Genomic DNA, 16,864 nt, shown 5'->3' with positions numbered 1-16,864 from the left:
TTCATGCATGAAATGAAGGTTGATGTGTTAGCTAATGAACTGAATGAGTATGACATTTCAAATGTAGGCCTTGACAAATTTCATTTTCGAACTTACCTTAAATTGTAGTTAACTCTGAAATTTCAAAACATGGAAATGCTAAATTTACATAAAGGCCCTCCCAAAAGCCAATATTGCTATTATTGACTCTTTAACGTAAGGCCATAAATTAATTAATGCTCAAAATACATTATACAAATGAGGCTCAAAGCTGGCTAGAAACTTATTGACTCAAATCAATTGCAATGCTTGACTCATTTCTCTATCCTTCTTTTGGATATTTTCTATTGAAATCGCTCTACTTTTTTTTTTCTGTATTTGGCAATTATCGTTGTCCTTGTGCCTTTGAGCATCTTCCTCTTCCACGAGCGTTGCGCCGATTTCGATCTCCCGTCGCCGGCATCGGAATCTCACGGAGGCGGACGCGGAAGTAGGCCAGCCGTTTTCGAGGGAGCGGAGGCGAGCGGCAGCAACCCGGAGTTGGAAGGTTCAGGGAAGATCTATGCGCGCGGCGCCGGAGGAGGATCACAGGACGAGGGGCTGCGGTCGGGGCGCAGGAGCATGCCCGCCCTAGGGTTCTCCGTCGTTGCGCTCGTCGTATTCTTGCTCTTGTTGCTGCTGGCTCGGCGCTGGTGGCGGCGGGCCGGGGCGAGGCGGGCGGAGGTCATGCGCCTCGCGCTCCTCGCGGCGGAGGAGGCCGCGCAGGCGGAGGAGGAATCTTCGCGTGTGGCGCTTGGGTGCCGGAGGCTCTTCCCTGCTGCGGCAGGTGGGGTTGCTGGGCCGAGATTGGGAGTGTGTGCTGTGTGCCACTGCCCTACCACGACGAGGTGCTCTCGGTGCAAGGCTGTAAAATACTGGTATTTTTTGGTCTTCCACTCTATGAACTCGAGAATTGTTGGAGTCTTGTTGAAGTTTTACTGAATTATGCTTCCTTTTTACTGCTTAATTCTGCGTTTTTTTAGAATTAGGGTTCTAATCCATTTCTACTTTGTTTGAGCCTGTGGATCTTAGGCAACCTAATGAACTGTCAATTTCTTGGTTCGATATGTGAAAGCATTATGCCAAACGTTCTGGTTAAGAATTAATTGCTTTGCATGTATTTGCTGTATGATTTATTCCGATGGATGGCTAAAGGTGTCTCAATTGATTGTCTATGTGTTGTTCTTCCTCATTGACCCATAATAAAGGAAGGAAGTCTAAACCCTATTTATTATGGTCACTGTGGTAGGCAAAAGAGGAGAGCAGAGAAGAAACCAATGGAAGAAGAGGTAGTGGTGGTTGTTGGAGAAGCTAATAGTGAAATTCTTCTCTAAGATGCCTTAGATATGTAAAAAAAATTATCCAAAAACTGTTTCCATTTGTAAATGTTTTGCTTGATTTGTACAATGTTCTTCAGAAACTAGATCGCTGGTCATAATTTTCAGCTAAGATACCTTAGAAATTATGCTATTTTCCGATCCTTGTGTACATGTTGGGCATCTCTCATCAAGTTTGCCTAAGGCAATGATGTGAATTATCTGATTAAACATGATGTATTTGATTTTTTGAACACGCACTTGGTTCAAGAGACAATTCAATAGCAAAAGGAGCTTGCTAAATTCTTTTCATGCTATTTTCCAATTATGTTAGTGTGATTAGTTGCCTACAATGCCAGTGTTTGGTGCTTTTATCATAATCAATCCTCACGTTATATTTAGTTTCAAAATTTTCAGTATAATTATGTTGGGTGTTGATGAGATTGTGATGCATAGGTGACCTTGCACCACCTAGTATTTGGCCTGGCACATACCTGTGTGCATCCAAAGTGCATGACTGGCATGGCACAAGGCGTATTTGCTAGGCATGCATTTGAACATGGCCCAACATGCAACTTGTCCACATCTCAATTGCACACAAAACCTTCAATATTAAGCACAAATAATGTCTCTTGTGTTGTTGTATCAATTATATCGATGAGCATCATGTTGTGCCAACACTCAACGCCTTTTGGCATGCTGCAGTAAGTTCAAGATGAATTAAGACAGTAGTATGATTTTTCTGTACCTTGTGTCCATACAAGATAATCTCAAATTGTATCATTTTAGGTGGATCACATTCGAATTTAAGTATCTAATTGATTTATCTTCTTTTTCTTCATCTTTTCCTCCTTCCACATCGAATATGTCGCTGACATCCTACATTGAAACAATACCATTTTACTCAAAGACTGAAACTTTGGCATAACTCAAGATTTTGAACTTTGGTAGAGAAAATTGTACTTGCAGGAGACCATAGTGCTTGTAGATAGGGAAATTTTCATCTAGGGGCTTTTAGTGATCTAGGGAATTGATTTGTCCAACTTTCTTTTTACGTTTGTTTCATATCATGTAGGCTTAGATCTCTGTATAGTATAGACTTAGATTGAGCCATGTAACATTACTTCTTTTTCTTATGTGCTTATTCTTGTAATCTCATCGTGTGGAAGAGTGTGTTTTTGGCTGAAGATAAGGTGTTCTGTGTGGTCTTTTTACAATAAAAGATGAAAATTTAACATGTGTGGCTTGACATCAAAGGTGTTGGAGGCCTAGTTGTAAGTGGGTTAGTACTTTCTTGTAAATATGTTAAACTTGAGGATATGAATGTAAAATAAGGAAATGTATATAAAGGTGAAGGGGACTGACTAACTTTGGAGATAATCCTAATATTTTTTTCCCACTCAACCAACAGGTGGCAAACTCAAGCATCATCTTATTGGGATTGATCCCGCCAATGTTTCTTTGGTAATCTTGATGCCAATAAGTGACCCTAGAGTGCCCTCAACCTTATTGTAGGTTCCAATGAAACATGACACATCAAATCTTCTCATCTCAAACTATGTTCATGTGACATATACCTGAATGAATTCAGATTTGAGTCTCATTAATTATACATATTCAAATTGCTAATTTCTTTGGCTACTTTGTGATACTGCTTATGGAATTATAACATTTTCTTTTTTATTTATTCTAGAATGTCTATCCACATAAGTTTCAACATCTTTTCAATCTATCTTCTGATAATAGTTAGTTAGCACTTGGCAATTGGTATTTGCTTATTTCTGTTTGTTAATTGCAGCTCAGGGAAATGCCAGATACTTCATTGGAGACAAGGACACAAGAATGAGTGTGGTTTTCCACGGATTGATGATTGTTTTGTTGCCCAAGTTGGTATCACACCATTGAACGGGCTAACAGTCGAAGGATCTGACTTGCATAATAATCATCCAAATAGTGAAGGAAATTATCAGGCAGCAGTTATGATATCCAGCAAGAAGCTGTCATCTACATCAAGTTACTCATCTGAAGCATTTAGTGACGATGAATTTCTGAACTCATCAGGAACAGAAAGCGCTTCTGATTCATCTGATTCTTCATCCTCAAGCTATTCAGTGTTCTTTGGCCCTGTTAAACCATTCGATGCCTTTTCTTCCGCAGTTTATCCCAGTGTACTCCACAAATCTGGAAGTGAAATACAATCATCTTCTAACATTTCACATGGTATTATTTTATCTTCTAATGTCTTGCATGATAAAGTAAGAACGGCAGTTGACTACAAAATGCCTTTGTTTGTGGCTAAAGATGCTGAAAATAGCCCTTTAGGCTCAAAGCTTATCAATTCTGAAAGTTGTTCAAATTTTGAACTCTCTAAAGATGATTGTAAATGTGAGAGTATTTCCAGTATAACTGAAAGTGCCACTGTTGTTAATTCAACAGATTCCACAACATACAAAGAGAGAGAGAACAGTATGTTGGATGCCAGATCGCATATGAGGGTCTCCCGGAAGGTTCCTGATGTGGATATATGCTCTCAAACAAAGTCAAGAAATGAAATGCTTCCTTTAAGATCTTTGTCAGGAGTTGCCCAAACCTACACAACCTTGAGAACTTCTCTAAATGAATCATGTCCTCCTTATGGTTCAAAAAGTCACAGTGGGCAAGCATCTCCTGCTGGACAGTTCATATCAGACTATGCATCTAGAAAAGTAGATAATCCTTCTAAACCTCCTGCAAAATTTCGTCACAATGCAGAATCTCATTCCAGTGACATTAAAACATCTGTTCAAAAAGTTGTTCAGCAGTTAAAGCTTTCTAAGCTCTCACAGCAGCATACATCTCGTTTTGACAATAATTCTTCTAAAAAACCAAAGGTTTGAATTATTTTTTCTTATTTTGGCAGTTAAAGTTGTGGTTTTACATTTTTTAGGTATTGTGAGATAGTAACATTCTTCTTATTGATTTTCAGATGCTTTTCCCATTTGAATACTTTGTCAAATTGTACAATTTTGACAAAGTGGTACTATGCCCTAGTGGTCTAATAAACTGCCACAATAGGTAACTATTGTTTGAAAACATCCTTATTTAATTTTTTGTTTGGTAAATAAGTTTGAACATGTGTCTTTTGCAGTTTTGAATAAATGTTCCTCCTCTATATGAGATCCTTGCTGAAATGGTTCTCTTGAGTTTTTCAATTGTGTTTTTTATCCTCATACTTGCCAATGGTGATTGTTGATCATTTCATAAGTATGAGAGTTTTATTAATTACATCATTTTTGAAATAATATTCCATATTTCTTTGTTCAATTATTTACATTATCATACTAGCTTGAACATGATTTTATAAATAATATTTCATGATGTTCTTTGTTCTCTGTTCAGTTTTGCTGTCTTCTTCTTAACGATTTAAGTATGAGATTTCTTCTAAGTCTAAGGCTTACTTGAAGGGAATGGAGAGGAGAGGAGAGGGAGAAGGAGAGGAGAGGGAAAGGTATCTTCCATGCTTCGTTTACCATGCAGAGAGAGCCAAGAGGAGATTGGAGAGGTGGTTGGAAGAAGAATTAATTGACTAAATACCCTTATGTCAGAATTATTATCAGGCAGAACTTAATGGAAAACAAAAGGGAGGGTAAACAAATCATTTACCTCCCCCCCCCCCCCCCCCCCCCCCCCCCCCCCCCCCCCCCCCCCCCCCCTCCCTTTTTCTCTGCTTTCCTTTCCATTAGCCCAATATTGTGCAGAAGAGTTTGACACAACAAATCATGCCACGGGATCCGACACTCTTCCCTGCTGTTGGCCAAATTGCCAAGGTAAATGGTGGAGTGGCCAAATGCTTTGCTCCATCACCCTTTTTGCCCTCTCTCTGTGGGGAATCAGGGTCTAAGTCTTGATGAAAGCTGTGTACTTATAAATTTCCATTTTACCACTCAAGGTCCTAGTTCTATGAGGTATTGGCCTATGAACTATATCACCTCAGGACTTTATATTGTAAAACCTTCCATAAGCCTATTTGTTAAGTTATGAAACTGTTACCTCCAAAATAAGAATAATGATGACTCAATATACATTGATTCATATTAGCTGTAACAATATGTATCAGTAACAAAGTGCAATGATGTATAACAAATATTCCACACTTTTTTACTGTCTTCTTTAAAATCTGATTTAAAGTCATTCTAAATCGTTCCTTTTCTGCAGCTGCTATGCAAATGCTGTGCTCCAGAGTTTTGCTTTTACTACACCACTTGCTGCTTATCTTCTTGAAGGAGTGCATTCAAAATCATGCATGTTTCGCCCACTGGTTACATGCTCTTTCTTTTTGTTTTTTGGCACTCAGAGCCTTTTTTGCTAATGTTTGAGCACTCTTAATAACAGGCCCCAAACGAGGATGGTGTTTCACATGCGAACTAGAAAATCTTCTTATCAATGCACAAGCTGGGCAATCTCCCTTGTCCCCCGCTGGCATACTTTCTCATATGTACAAAATTGGTAAACTTGGTCTTGGAAGAGAAGAAGATGCCCATGAATTTTTGAGGTGATATGTCATAAGTCATAGTTAAACTGGATTTTAATATGTGAAATTATTAAGATAATAGAACCATAAAGCATGAATGCTACTTGACCATTCTGAGTCTCTGAGACTGTGTTGTATCTGTCATTGATGCTTGAGAATTTACAGTACAATGTTTTTTTTGTTGGTTGAAAAATGTAAGCTCTTATTTTCAGGAAGTGGCTAGATAATTCATTATTTTGGCGGGATTTGTGTGCATATATGTATATTCATTTTTTTTCCTTTTACAGATATGCCATTGATGCAATGGAATCTGTTTGCCTTAAGGAAGCTGGCTTACATGCTATTGATCGGTGGACTGAAGAAACTAGTTTCATACAACTAACTTTTGGTGGTTACTTGCACTCAAAGGTTTTGATTTTTGATGTCTAATAGTTTTCCCAATGCTAAAGTGCTTTCTAGTTATTTTTAGGAGTTAAAATTGTAGTTCTTGAAAATTACAGATAGAGTGCATGAAGTGCAACAACAGATCTGAACATAATGAAAGAATGATGGATCTTACATTAGATATAGAAGGGAATATTGGAACCCTTGAAGAAGCTCTTAGAAAATTTACAATGACAGAGGTTTTGGATGGGGATAATAAGTATCAATGCCTAAGGTGAGTGTTATACTAGCATCTAGATGATTAACCATTTAAGAATGTTGTCTTCAGAATTATCATCCCCATATTTGTGAAGGTGGAACACTTGTTGAAGTGGAAAACCTTTATTGAGCTAGAAACAAATTGAATATCTATTGCTAAAAATATAGCTGTCCTCTCATCTTTATGAGAATTGGAAAATTATCCAATTCAATTTTTCCTGTCGATGATCATCCTTGAGTAAAACCTGAAATTTTGACTTGAGAAATTGATTAATGAATATTTTCAATTATTTTCTTCTGTGCAATGTTTCTCCTTCTATAAGCTGTTTTGAAGACTTCTCGCTGGACAAAAAAAAATTTCAAGTTTGTTATCTTTACTAAGTGAATTGTGTGGTTATACTTGTTACCATTTTCCAGAAGCAATACACATTCATTTGGTATTGTGAACAACAAAGACAATGGAATATGGGATTGGCTATTGCTGAGCATCATGCCCTGCCTTTTGGTTCACCCTTTGAGCGATGTAACCATGCTAATGGCGATCTCTTTAGGCATAATTATGGTGGTATTGCACCACAATAGTGCATTATAACTGTACCAATTTAATTCTCAGCTGTAATAGAAATGCTCTAGATTAGAAGAGATGAGTAAGCCAAAGATATAAATGCTGCTCGGCATATTAAGAATTGAAATTTCATTTTAACTTAGCATAGATTGAAATGCATGCTAGTTGGCACGAGTGGAATTTATCTGTGCACTCATTGACTGATACATGAGACGATATTGGCATGATAAGACGACACTGGATTCTAAACCGGGGCACTTGTGCATGGAGGAAATAGAGAGACAAGAAGATGAGAGAGACCAAGAGAGAGAAGCTCTGTTGTAGGAGATAGGAAAAGTGGATAGGAATTGGTATCAAGGCGGGCAAGGTAAAGGAATCAGGGGAGAAGAGGAGGAGAGTACTAAAAAGAGTGGGAAACTATCACTAAATCACATACTAAGGAATGTTAGCTCTCGTGAAACTACTGAAAAAAATACTTGTGTTGTAATGCTACCTGCAGTTATGATTTGTATCATTGTATATGAGTAAATATGACATCTTTAATAAAGATTGGTTTGTAGTTGTTGTGCCAATTTTTTTTCCTTTCATATTTAATATGCAATACAACAGTGCATTCAAGGCCACAAACCCTCTGACCTTAAATGTTATTTGACTTTGAAGCAATAGATGATGGAAACGCCATAGTATAATCGAAGATGATGGTATAGTCAGATGAAATAGCTCCTAGGGGCTTTTGGGGTTTAATTTAGGTTCTAGAAAGTTTCTGTTGTAATATATGCTTTTAATTTTCTTTCTTAGTCAATTAGCATACAAGCAATGTTTTAGGCCATTGCTGCTTGATGGGGAACTTGGGCCATAGTTATTAGATTTGTACCACATTTTAACTTGGACAAGCTTTCAGTCACAGTTTCAATAGGCAGGTCAATCAATCGGACTGCATGTAAACCCAAGCTTCAAGCTGATGTTCACTAGTCAGACAAGCCTAGTTCAACCAGAAACCTGCATATTTTGTTAAAATAAATTAAAATTATATTCTCTTGTTACCTTATATATCTACATTCAATGAATTTAGGTTTCCTTTCCTAAATCCCTCAAATTTCTTCATTATTGTTGTCCAACCCATCTTGACAGTACTAGCAATTCGAAAGGCATCCTGTAAAAATATTCAATTTTTGTAGTCTCTCCTCAATACATGAACAAAGAGATACAGAAGGAAGATTGCAGTCAAACTTGCTATTTTGTATGGTTACTCCCCATTCTTCAGTTAGAAGTTCTCTCAACTGGAAGAAGCCATTTTCATGAAAATTTGATGTGATGGATCTGGCACTAGCATCAGTTAGCTTGGAAGAATCAATAGGAACCACCTAAATTCTCCTTGATTGGCAATGCTGTTGGGGAGGTGGTTGGGCAAAGAAAGTAGATATGCAGAGATGAACAGACAGGTTTAGTATTTGAGGCACTGAAAAAAGGAAGAAGACTAGTGTCAGAGATGGATTGGAGCTGATGAACTAGAAGTAGATATAATATACCAGGTTGTAAAAGGGATCGACCTCTCGTTCTCGGCTCAAGATGGAGCTGGCACCTAGGGCCAAGAACAATCGGAGAGGTGTGCAAGTGGAGGAACAACGAAACAAGCCCTTTATTGGAAATCAAGAGGGAAGTAAGGCACGAGTATTGCTCGTCTGCCTTGCAATCCCATTACAAGCAGACTTAAATAGAGAAGGAAAAGGGTGATCATCACATGCCGGGTGCTCATTGGGCCCCATCGTCACATGCGGAGATTCTTTTCTTCTCAAGTAAGTCACTCAGATGAGTGGCGGGACAGTGCCACTTTTACAAAACTATGGGCTCAAAACCGTGAGCGCCACTGGTTTTACAAAACCAGGAATCCAAGTGGACCCTGTTGAACTGTATGGCACATGGGCGGCCACCTTTGGGTGCTTTTCAGCCACACTGTTCGACACGACAAAAGAAAGGACTCTCGTGGCTGACTCAGCCACGTTACACACTGGCACATTGACCAACATTGACATGAGGATGCGCTGGGAATCCGGGTCCTCCACGCTCCATGGGTACAGCCTTCAGTCGGCTGGCTGTACGGAGCCGTCGTTGGTTCTTGCCTGACGGACCAGCAACTCCGTCACCAATCTTCACAGCGCCTTCGGATTCAGAGTGCGGTGCATCATCGTAGAATCTCCACGATGGGACGACGAACTGCCAGAAGATCCCGACTGTTCACCGACAATTAAATGGATGTCCCATCCATTTTCGGAAGGTGGTGGGGGAAGTGGTGACCTAGCGCCACTGCTGCCTTCCAGGCATCTTCTACGAGCGCCACCGCAACGACGATCGAGTCCGTACTACTGGCGATGGAAGAAGATGTACAGCTCCGGCGTAGGGCGACGCCAGGAGAGAGGAAAGGTGACTGAGCAGAAGCAGGTCCGTGGGCCTTGTACTGTTTCGAAAGTCATCTCGGCACCTGCAAATCCAATCGCGGCCCAGAAAGCAAGCCCGACCCGAAGCAAACCCGAACAAGGAAGGCCGAGGAGACGGCATTTCCATTGGAATCCCTTGCAAAAGAAGAAACGGAAAGCGACCGCGACAGACGCCGTGAAGATTAGTGACGGAGTTGCTGGTCCGTCAGGCAAGAACCAACGACGGCTCCGTACAGCCAGCCGACCGAAGGCTGCACTCATGGAGCCTGGAGGACCCGGATTCCTAGCGCATCCTCGTGTCAGTGTCGGCCAATGTGCCAATGTGTAACGTGGCTGAGTCAGCCACGAGAGTCCTTTCTTTTATCGTGTGAACAGTGTGCCTGAAAAACACTCAAAAGTGGCCGCCCATGTGCCATACTGTTCAACAGGGTCCACTTGGATTCCTGGTTTTGTAAAACCAGTGGCGCTCACGGTTTTGAGCCCATGGTTTTGTAAAAGTGGTGCTATCCCGCTACTCGTCTGAGTGACTTACTTGAGAAGAAAAGAATCTCCGCATGTGACGATGGGGCCTAATGAGCACCCGGCATGTGATGATCACCCTTTTTCTTCTCTATTTAAGTCTGCTTGTAATGGGATTGCATGGCAGACGAGCAATACTCGTGCCTTACTTCCCTCTTGATTTCCAATAAAGGGCTTGTTTCGTTGTTCCTCCACTTGCACACCTCTCTGATTGTTCTTGGCCCTAGGTGCCGGCTCCATCCTGAGCCAAGAACGAGAGGTCAATCCCTTTTACAACCTGGTATCCATGTGAGTGGGATTTGTTCCTGCCCTGTGTTAGGGTTCATGGATTCAAAAATGCAAGATATCCGTGTAAAACAGTCGGGATGTTCTAAGCTAACTTCTGTATTTGCATATAGCTGGACAGCAATGGTCCCTATTACCTTTTCCTGCCCTGTGTTAGGGTTCATGGATTCAAAAATGCAAGAGATCCGTGTAAAACAGTCGGGATGTTCTAAGCTTACTTCTGTATTTGCATATAGCTGGACAGCAATGGTCCCTACTACCTTTTCTGCCCGAGTGATCCAGTGTTCTCGAAACCTCAACCTATTCAATCCAGGTGTCTAGATTTTCCACTCCATGAGCTAACGATTGGCAACCTTCTGATTCCTTGGTTTGCCAGTCCTACCGGCCTATGGTTCAATAACTACGCCTTATTTCTTTAAGCTATTTATGCACTGTTTTGTATTTGCTGGAATAATTGTAGTGCTCTTGCCAAAGGCAGTTTTGATATGTAGCAGTTATGTTCTTTTTCTTCTTTAGCTACCCATTCTCAACCTTCTCTGTATTCTCATTATTGTTAGCTATGAATTAGTCCTCTGTGATTATAAACTTGTTTGCTCCATCTCAGATGCAAATCCTATGAGCGAGCCAAAAAGAAATTGACAATAGTTGATGCCCCTAATATCCTTACGATTGCCTTGAAGCGGTTTCAGGTAATTCTTTGGCAAAATATTTATGGTGCATAATTTGTTCTTTCTCAAGTATAATAGCTCTTCGTATGTGCAATTGGTGTGCTTACATGTGTCTGTTAATTTTCTACAGTCTGGTAAATTCGGTAAGCTCAATAAAGCAGTTAGTTTTCCTGAATACCTGGATTTAGCACCTTATATGCATGGTGGATCGACTGGCAAATCCTTGGGGTACAAGCTTTATTCCGTGGTGGTTCACTTGGATGTTATGAATGCGGCTTTTTCCGGCCACTATGTTTGTTATGTGAAGAATATACAAGGGAAATGGTTTAAGACGGATGACGCTATGGTAAGTTTCACTAAGTTTAATTTATCAATTCCCTTTTTGTTCAAAGATCTTGATAAGGCAAATCAAATACCGTAATACAACTGAACATGGAAACCTAATCACAAGTGCAGGTAGAAGCTGTGGAGGTTGAACAAGTCTTGTCGAAAAATGCATACATGCTTTTTTATGCAAGGTAAATGTTTAGGGTGACCATGTCCTGATTTTCTGGATAATGCAATGTAGTTATTCAAACGTTTTTCTCATGATAGATGCTCGCCGCATTGCCCAAGTTTGACAAGTAGGACCTCGTCCCTAGACCGCGTATTGACCAAGAGGAGCAGGTCAAGAGAAGCTCATTCTTCTGGTTATGACAGAGAAAAGACAATGCATGATCTACCAGAATGCCATGACGAACCAAATCAAATGGTCGGATTCAGTTTCAGCCTCCTTGAACCTTGTAATCCCATCAACAGAATGTTTCATTTCTCTGCCAGAGATTCGTCGAGCGATAGCTCTTCCTTGTTCAGCTGCTCAGATGAGACCTCGTGCAGCGCAGAGAGCACTAGGAATTCGACAAGCACTGAAGACTTCTCAGACTACATATTTGGGAACTTGGATCAACAAACTTGGCAGAGTCCCTCAAGATTTTCAAATTTCTTGGACGGCAACGGAAACTCAGCTTCTTACTCGACCCACTCATCTGCAGCTGTGAATTGTACTATAGATAGTGTCACAGCTGATACGATTTGTGATGGCAACAGAGAGCAGTGCCGCAATGATGGAGCATCTTCGTTTTTGTATTCTGATACAACTATTCGTAGTAAACTAACAGAATCTAGTAGAGAGACTGATGGGATTGTCCCAGCTAAGCTAAAGCCCAGTTTCTTGAGAAGAAGCTCTACCTCTAGGGGAAGGACATCTGAATCTTATCGATAAATCTGGGTTGTAAATGTTAAGTTAGAGTAGGTGCATCAATCTATTATAATTTTGCAAAAGGAAATGAATCTTTCCTGTGAAAATTCTTCTGTTCATTAGGCTGTATATCCTGTGAAAATAAAAGGAGATAGTCTAAGGCTTTTTATTTATTTCAAGAATCCATTGAGAATGAAACAGTTATTTTTTAAATCAAATACGCCATCACAGAGTCTCCTACACTAATGTAAAAGGCTCGAGCGGCTCCAAGTCGTGAGTTATCAAATAAACAATCTGACTAAAGTACATGGATTCAATTTTTATGATTATCTTCGTAGTGGACCTGATCGTGTGAAATTGTCGAAACGGCAGATTTCACTTTTTTGTTGAAATGGATTCAATTTATCTGCATTGGTAAACAATCACTCGAGTTATTTGACAGATTATTTTATTTTAGTAGCCTAAGAAATTGAGCAAGTAGAAACTTGTGAAGAGTTGGCATGATTCTTGGATGGCTTTTAATTTGTTTTTATAATCTAGATGTTTAAGTTTCATCCGAGTTTAGGATTGATTTTTAAAATATTCATCCCTATCGAATTCGTTGATGGTTTTGACTTGAGTATTTCTATATCGTATACACATTTGGATTCTCTACCTTTAACTAGAAAAACTTCAAATCTAACTCATTTACCATCCAATCAATAACTGTTAATCAGCTTTAATGTCTCTTGTTCATAGCACCCAGTCAACAATTCAATAAGTGAAGCAAATAACAATCGATCCTGAAAAAAATCTATCGTACACAACCTTACTCGAATCCGTGACCATTAATGACTCACCGTGTCGGGATTTGGCGTGTGGCGAGGCACGACCAATCTCGACTACCGGAATCCAATAATAGCAGAGAGATCATTTCCAAGCAAACATTCTTAGGGCATATACACAAATCTATACAAACACATCACATTTCAGAACACTTTTTTCCTCCTTGTATACACACGACAGTTCAATCACTGTACAAATGGCACAGCAGTTTTAAGTTCGATGCAAGAACAATCAAGAGTGCTATTCACAGTTATCGCAAATATGCGCCAGTGATTCTAGAGAGCCTTCATGACAAGGTTTGCCGATGCGCCAACCCCTTTCACCGCGGCTTTCACTATCGCCCTGTGCCTGTATAACCTGAGGTTCAATCAAAATGAGAGCCTTTAGTGGATGGATAAAGAGAAACAGCATGAGTTAACCAAACTATACGAAAACTATACGACGCTACAGAATCCACATCCCTCAGATTGCTCACCTGCTCTCTTACTGCCAACTAACCATATTGTAGTTTCACTGTTTGGTTAACACAAACAAGCACAAAAACATGGATTTTTTTGTAATGGTGAATTTAAATTCTTCAGTCAAGTACAAGAGACAAATTCCCACAAGTGAATGATGTGCAGAAGAAGAACTAGGAGAGGAAGATTTGATTATATTCCGGCACAGCATAAGCTAGTATTTGGAATTTGTATCTGGCCTCAAGCACAGATATGTCTTAATTGATAAACTTGCATTGGCATGGATATTTTGTAGTTTTATACACATAAACTTCTCCAAATCGACGACACATAATAGAATTGCATTGTACATATATATTAATATGAATGATTTTACTTAAGGTTCATGACAGATGCAAAATTTAAAATATTCATAACAGTACCAGATAAAGAAATTAATAGAACATATATCTATCTATCTATCTATCTGTTTATCTATCTATCTATATATATATATAATGTTTTCATGGAATTCCAAATCTTACAATTTAGAAATCATTATTGATAGGGGTGAATGCATAACTCATGAAGCAACAATAATCTCGCAAAAAATTTTGAAGAAAATAGAAAGTTAAATGAAAATTATTCACTCCAAAAATTTAAAGGTTTGGAATGTGTACCAGTTTGCCTGACAATTTAAAGATTATGCAAAACAGATTATTAAGTCCAATCAAATAAAATTCCTGTTGTAGAAAACAATGAGTCTCCAAATTGGTACAAAATCAAAATTTAAATATTGAGCTGTGAAACATAGTTCACATAATAGAGGTAAAATATCTGTTCATAATACTAGCTCAAACGGCTATAAAGGAGATGCTAAATCTACTGCTAAAATCTACCATCATGAATTATACATAGTCGTTGTTAATTTGATATTTTTACATGCATAAGTTACATTATCAACTTATTAAGTTTCCTCAATGGATTGTAAAGACCTCCATTCATGAGAAATGTGAACATTGAAAGTTATATATGCAGTATATGAATTGATGGCGAGTGAATATTGAATATATCCATTAAATTGATAACTCTGAAAACAAGTTCACTAAACACTCACCCAAATAAAGCAATTCCCCATGTCGACAAGGTATAGATAATTTTCCCAGCCTCCCAAATGTCTTTCCATTTTCTCCTATCTTTAGTTACACCCATAGCCTTTGTTACAACTGCAGAGTTGGAAGTAGAGTTCATTCAATCAGCTAACTCAAAAGAAAACTGAGATAATTCAATAACGAAAATCAGCATTCATAGGATTGGATTTTGCAAGCTATGCAATCCACGATATTTGAAGCCTAATGTATACACAGATGTGCCTTGATTTCATCACTATGAACAAGAAAGTATCATATTATGTACTCCAATGATTTTCTTAGTAGGAAATAATTGAATCATTATAGCAGCACTAAATGAGGCTTTCTTCACTAAATTATAAAGAAAACGAGAGATAAGTGGGGTTACAAAATTTATCAAGGGGCCACCATTAGTAACACATTTGATCCTACTGGTACCACCCTAGTTTAGAAAGGTTTAGATGCTGGCATACCTTTCTGCAACTCCTCTGGCGTTAATATCTGGGAATAAAGAAGAGAAATATTAAAACATGAAAAAGGCGCATCAATCAAAAGTGAAGTATCTATAGCTATCAAAAGAATACTTTTGAGTTAGGGTGTTCTATGATGCATCTTGCAATATAGTTTGATATGCCATCAACCACATTTTCCTCGCTGATGATAACATAATTTTCATTGTCGATCCCGCTGATTTCTTCCAAACAATCAGGAGTAATTTCATGGACTACCCAAACCCACCAGCTGGGTTCCGCATCACCGACCTTGATTGCAACTTCTGTACCACTTTGATTTGCATCTGATTCAAAGGCCACAAATTGAGGATCCAAAAATTGGTAAAGAAGATTTGTATGTTCAGATTAAAAACAATTGTAAGTCTATGTGATTGAGGAAAAACCTATATCATTGGTAATTGGTTGTCCAGAATTTTCTACACATTTTGACCCTTCATGAAGTGATTCAAATTTTTCTATGAAGTTTGAGTTCTCGACTGCAGCTAAAAGACGTGAATGAAGCTGCAAATTCCACAGAATTGTTAGGAAATAATTTACTTTCTGGTAGGCTGATAATATCATTACTTCCAGCTCTCTAATTTAAATTTATAAACATGTAAATAAAATATGAAAAAAAACTTCCACTTTCACATGTTCTTCATGATCTGTGGATAAGGAACTGGTGAACATAAGGAAGTGTAGAACATGAAAATAGGGCTCTTTGATCATTTAAAGAAATATGCATCAAGTGTTTGGTATATGTAACAAATTATCAATTTTACTAAAATAAAATAGCCAACAAGTTGTCAAACACATTTCATAATTGTTCTTTCACACGCGCGCGTGCACACACACGTATATATTTGGTATCACCTTTGTGCATCATCAAATTCTACAAAATTGAAAACAAAGAACCTTAATCAATTTCAATAGAATTTGCTTCGTCCAAAATCATGATGGTACCAAAATGTCACCATGAGAATAAATTAGATCTCAGGTGTCCTAGTGAGATGAAACATCTATTAGAACATTTTTCCTAACAAAATTAACAGTGAACCAATTCCTCGGCTCTGATTCCAAATTCCAATCCAACCTCCAATTGAGCTAACCTCGGAACAACAATCGAAGACAAACAAACCTTTCTCCTTGAAATATCTATAACAACAACAAACATTCCATCTTTATGAATTCTCAAAGTAGGTCGACAAGAGCTCACATCAGGAGGACAATCCAGGGAGATTTCCGGCGAATTATAGATGGTCTGCAATAGGGCGAGATTATCGGAGAGTATGGTTCTGAGCCGAAGGTTCTCGTCCCGGAGCCGCGCTGCTTCATGATCGTCATGAGCCCCGACGCCGCGCTCGCGGCGGTGCTCGAGGGCGTGCCATGCCATCTCCGCCATCTCGAGCATCGATCCCACCACCTCGACCGAAATCCCATGTCCGTGCCTCACCATTTTCCGATGAGTCGAAAAAATTACGGGTCGAAAAGGAGGAAACCGGAGAAAAAGGGCAAGAGAAGAACCCTAACCCTAATTACGCAATCGGAGGCATCGAGCAGGACGCAAACGGGAATGAGATTAAAAAAGAGTTGAATAGCGTAGCAAAGGGCTAAGTTGTAATTTTAATTTTTTCAGTCAAAATATGACTGAAAAAGAAAAAAAAAGAAATATTAAAATAACTCTAAAATAGCTTTTTAAAATAACTTTTAAATTTCATTATTATTATAATATCCCTCTCAATATTAAAGAAACTTAAAAAATTATTCTAAAAATGTTGAATAAATG

At 38.9% G+C, this 16,864-nt stretch overlaps 2 protein-coding genes across 3 annotated transcripts; one reads left to right on the top strand and one right to left on the bottom strand.

Moving 5' to 3' along the window:
* Positions 1–398: 398 nt before the first annotated feature.
* Positions 399–12,367, top strand: LOC141835847 (ubiquitin carboxyl-terminal hydrolase 17-like). Of its 2 annotated transcripts, XM_074723229.1 has the most exons (12): positions 399–896; positions 3,133–3,554; positions 3,771–4,204; positions 4,300–4,388; positions 5,529–5,614; positions 5,706–5,865; positions 6,132–6,252; positions 6,345–6,502; positions 10,895–10,979; positions 11,089–11,304; positions 11,415–11,476; positions 11,553–12,367. In XM_074723229.1, exons 1-12 carry the CDS (start codon positions 601–603, stop codon positions 12,217–12,219), a joined length of 2,796 nt encoding a protein of 931 aa, XP_074579330.1. In that variant the 5' UTR covers positions 399–600; the 3' UTR covers positions 12,220–12,367. The 2 variants fall into 2 exon arrangements, with proteins under 2 accessions (XP_074579330.1, XP_074579329.1); XM_074723228.1 differs by having other exon boundaries at positions 3,133–4,204.
* A 740-nt stretch (positions 12,368–13,107) lies between these two features.
* LOC141836241 (uncharacterized) lies at positions 13,108–16,632 on the bottom strand. The gene is made up of 6 exons (XM_074723681.1): positions 16,295–16,632; positions 15,483–15,600; positions 15,172–15,383; positions 15,061–15,088; positions 14,575–14,683; positions 13,108–13,377 (listed from the first exon to the last, which is right to left on the bottom strand). Exons 1-6 carry the CDS (start codon positions 16,532–16,534, stop codon positions 13,296–13,298), a joined length of 789 nt encoding a protein of 262 aa, XP_074579782.1. The 5' UTR covers positions 16,535–16,632; the 3' UTR covers positions 13,108–13,295.
* Positions 16,633–16,864: the final 232 nt, after the last annotated feature.

The sequence above is a fragment of the Curcuma longa genome, chromosome 10 (genome assembly GCF_044706935.1).
Source record: "Curcuma longa cultivar G26 ecotype Majalengka, Jawa Barat chromosome 10, ITB_CL_G26_1.1, whole genome shotgun sequence".
Classification (NCBI taxonomy): Eukaryota; Viridiplantae; Streptophyta; class Magnoliopsida; order Zingiberales; family Zingiberaceae; genus Curcuma; species Curcuma longa.
Note: the sequence above shows the minus strand (reverse complement) of the source record. Positions and strands in the feature narration are given on the sequence as shown.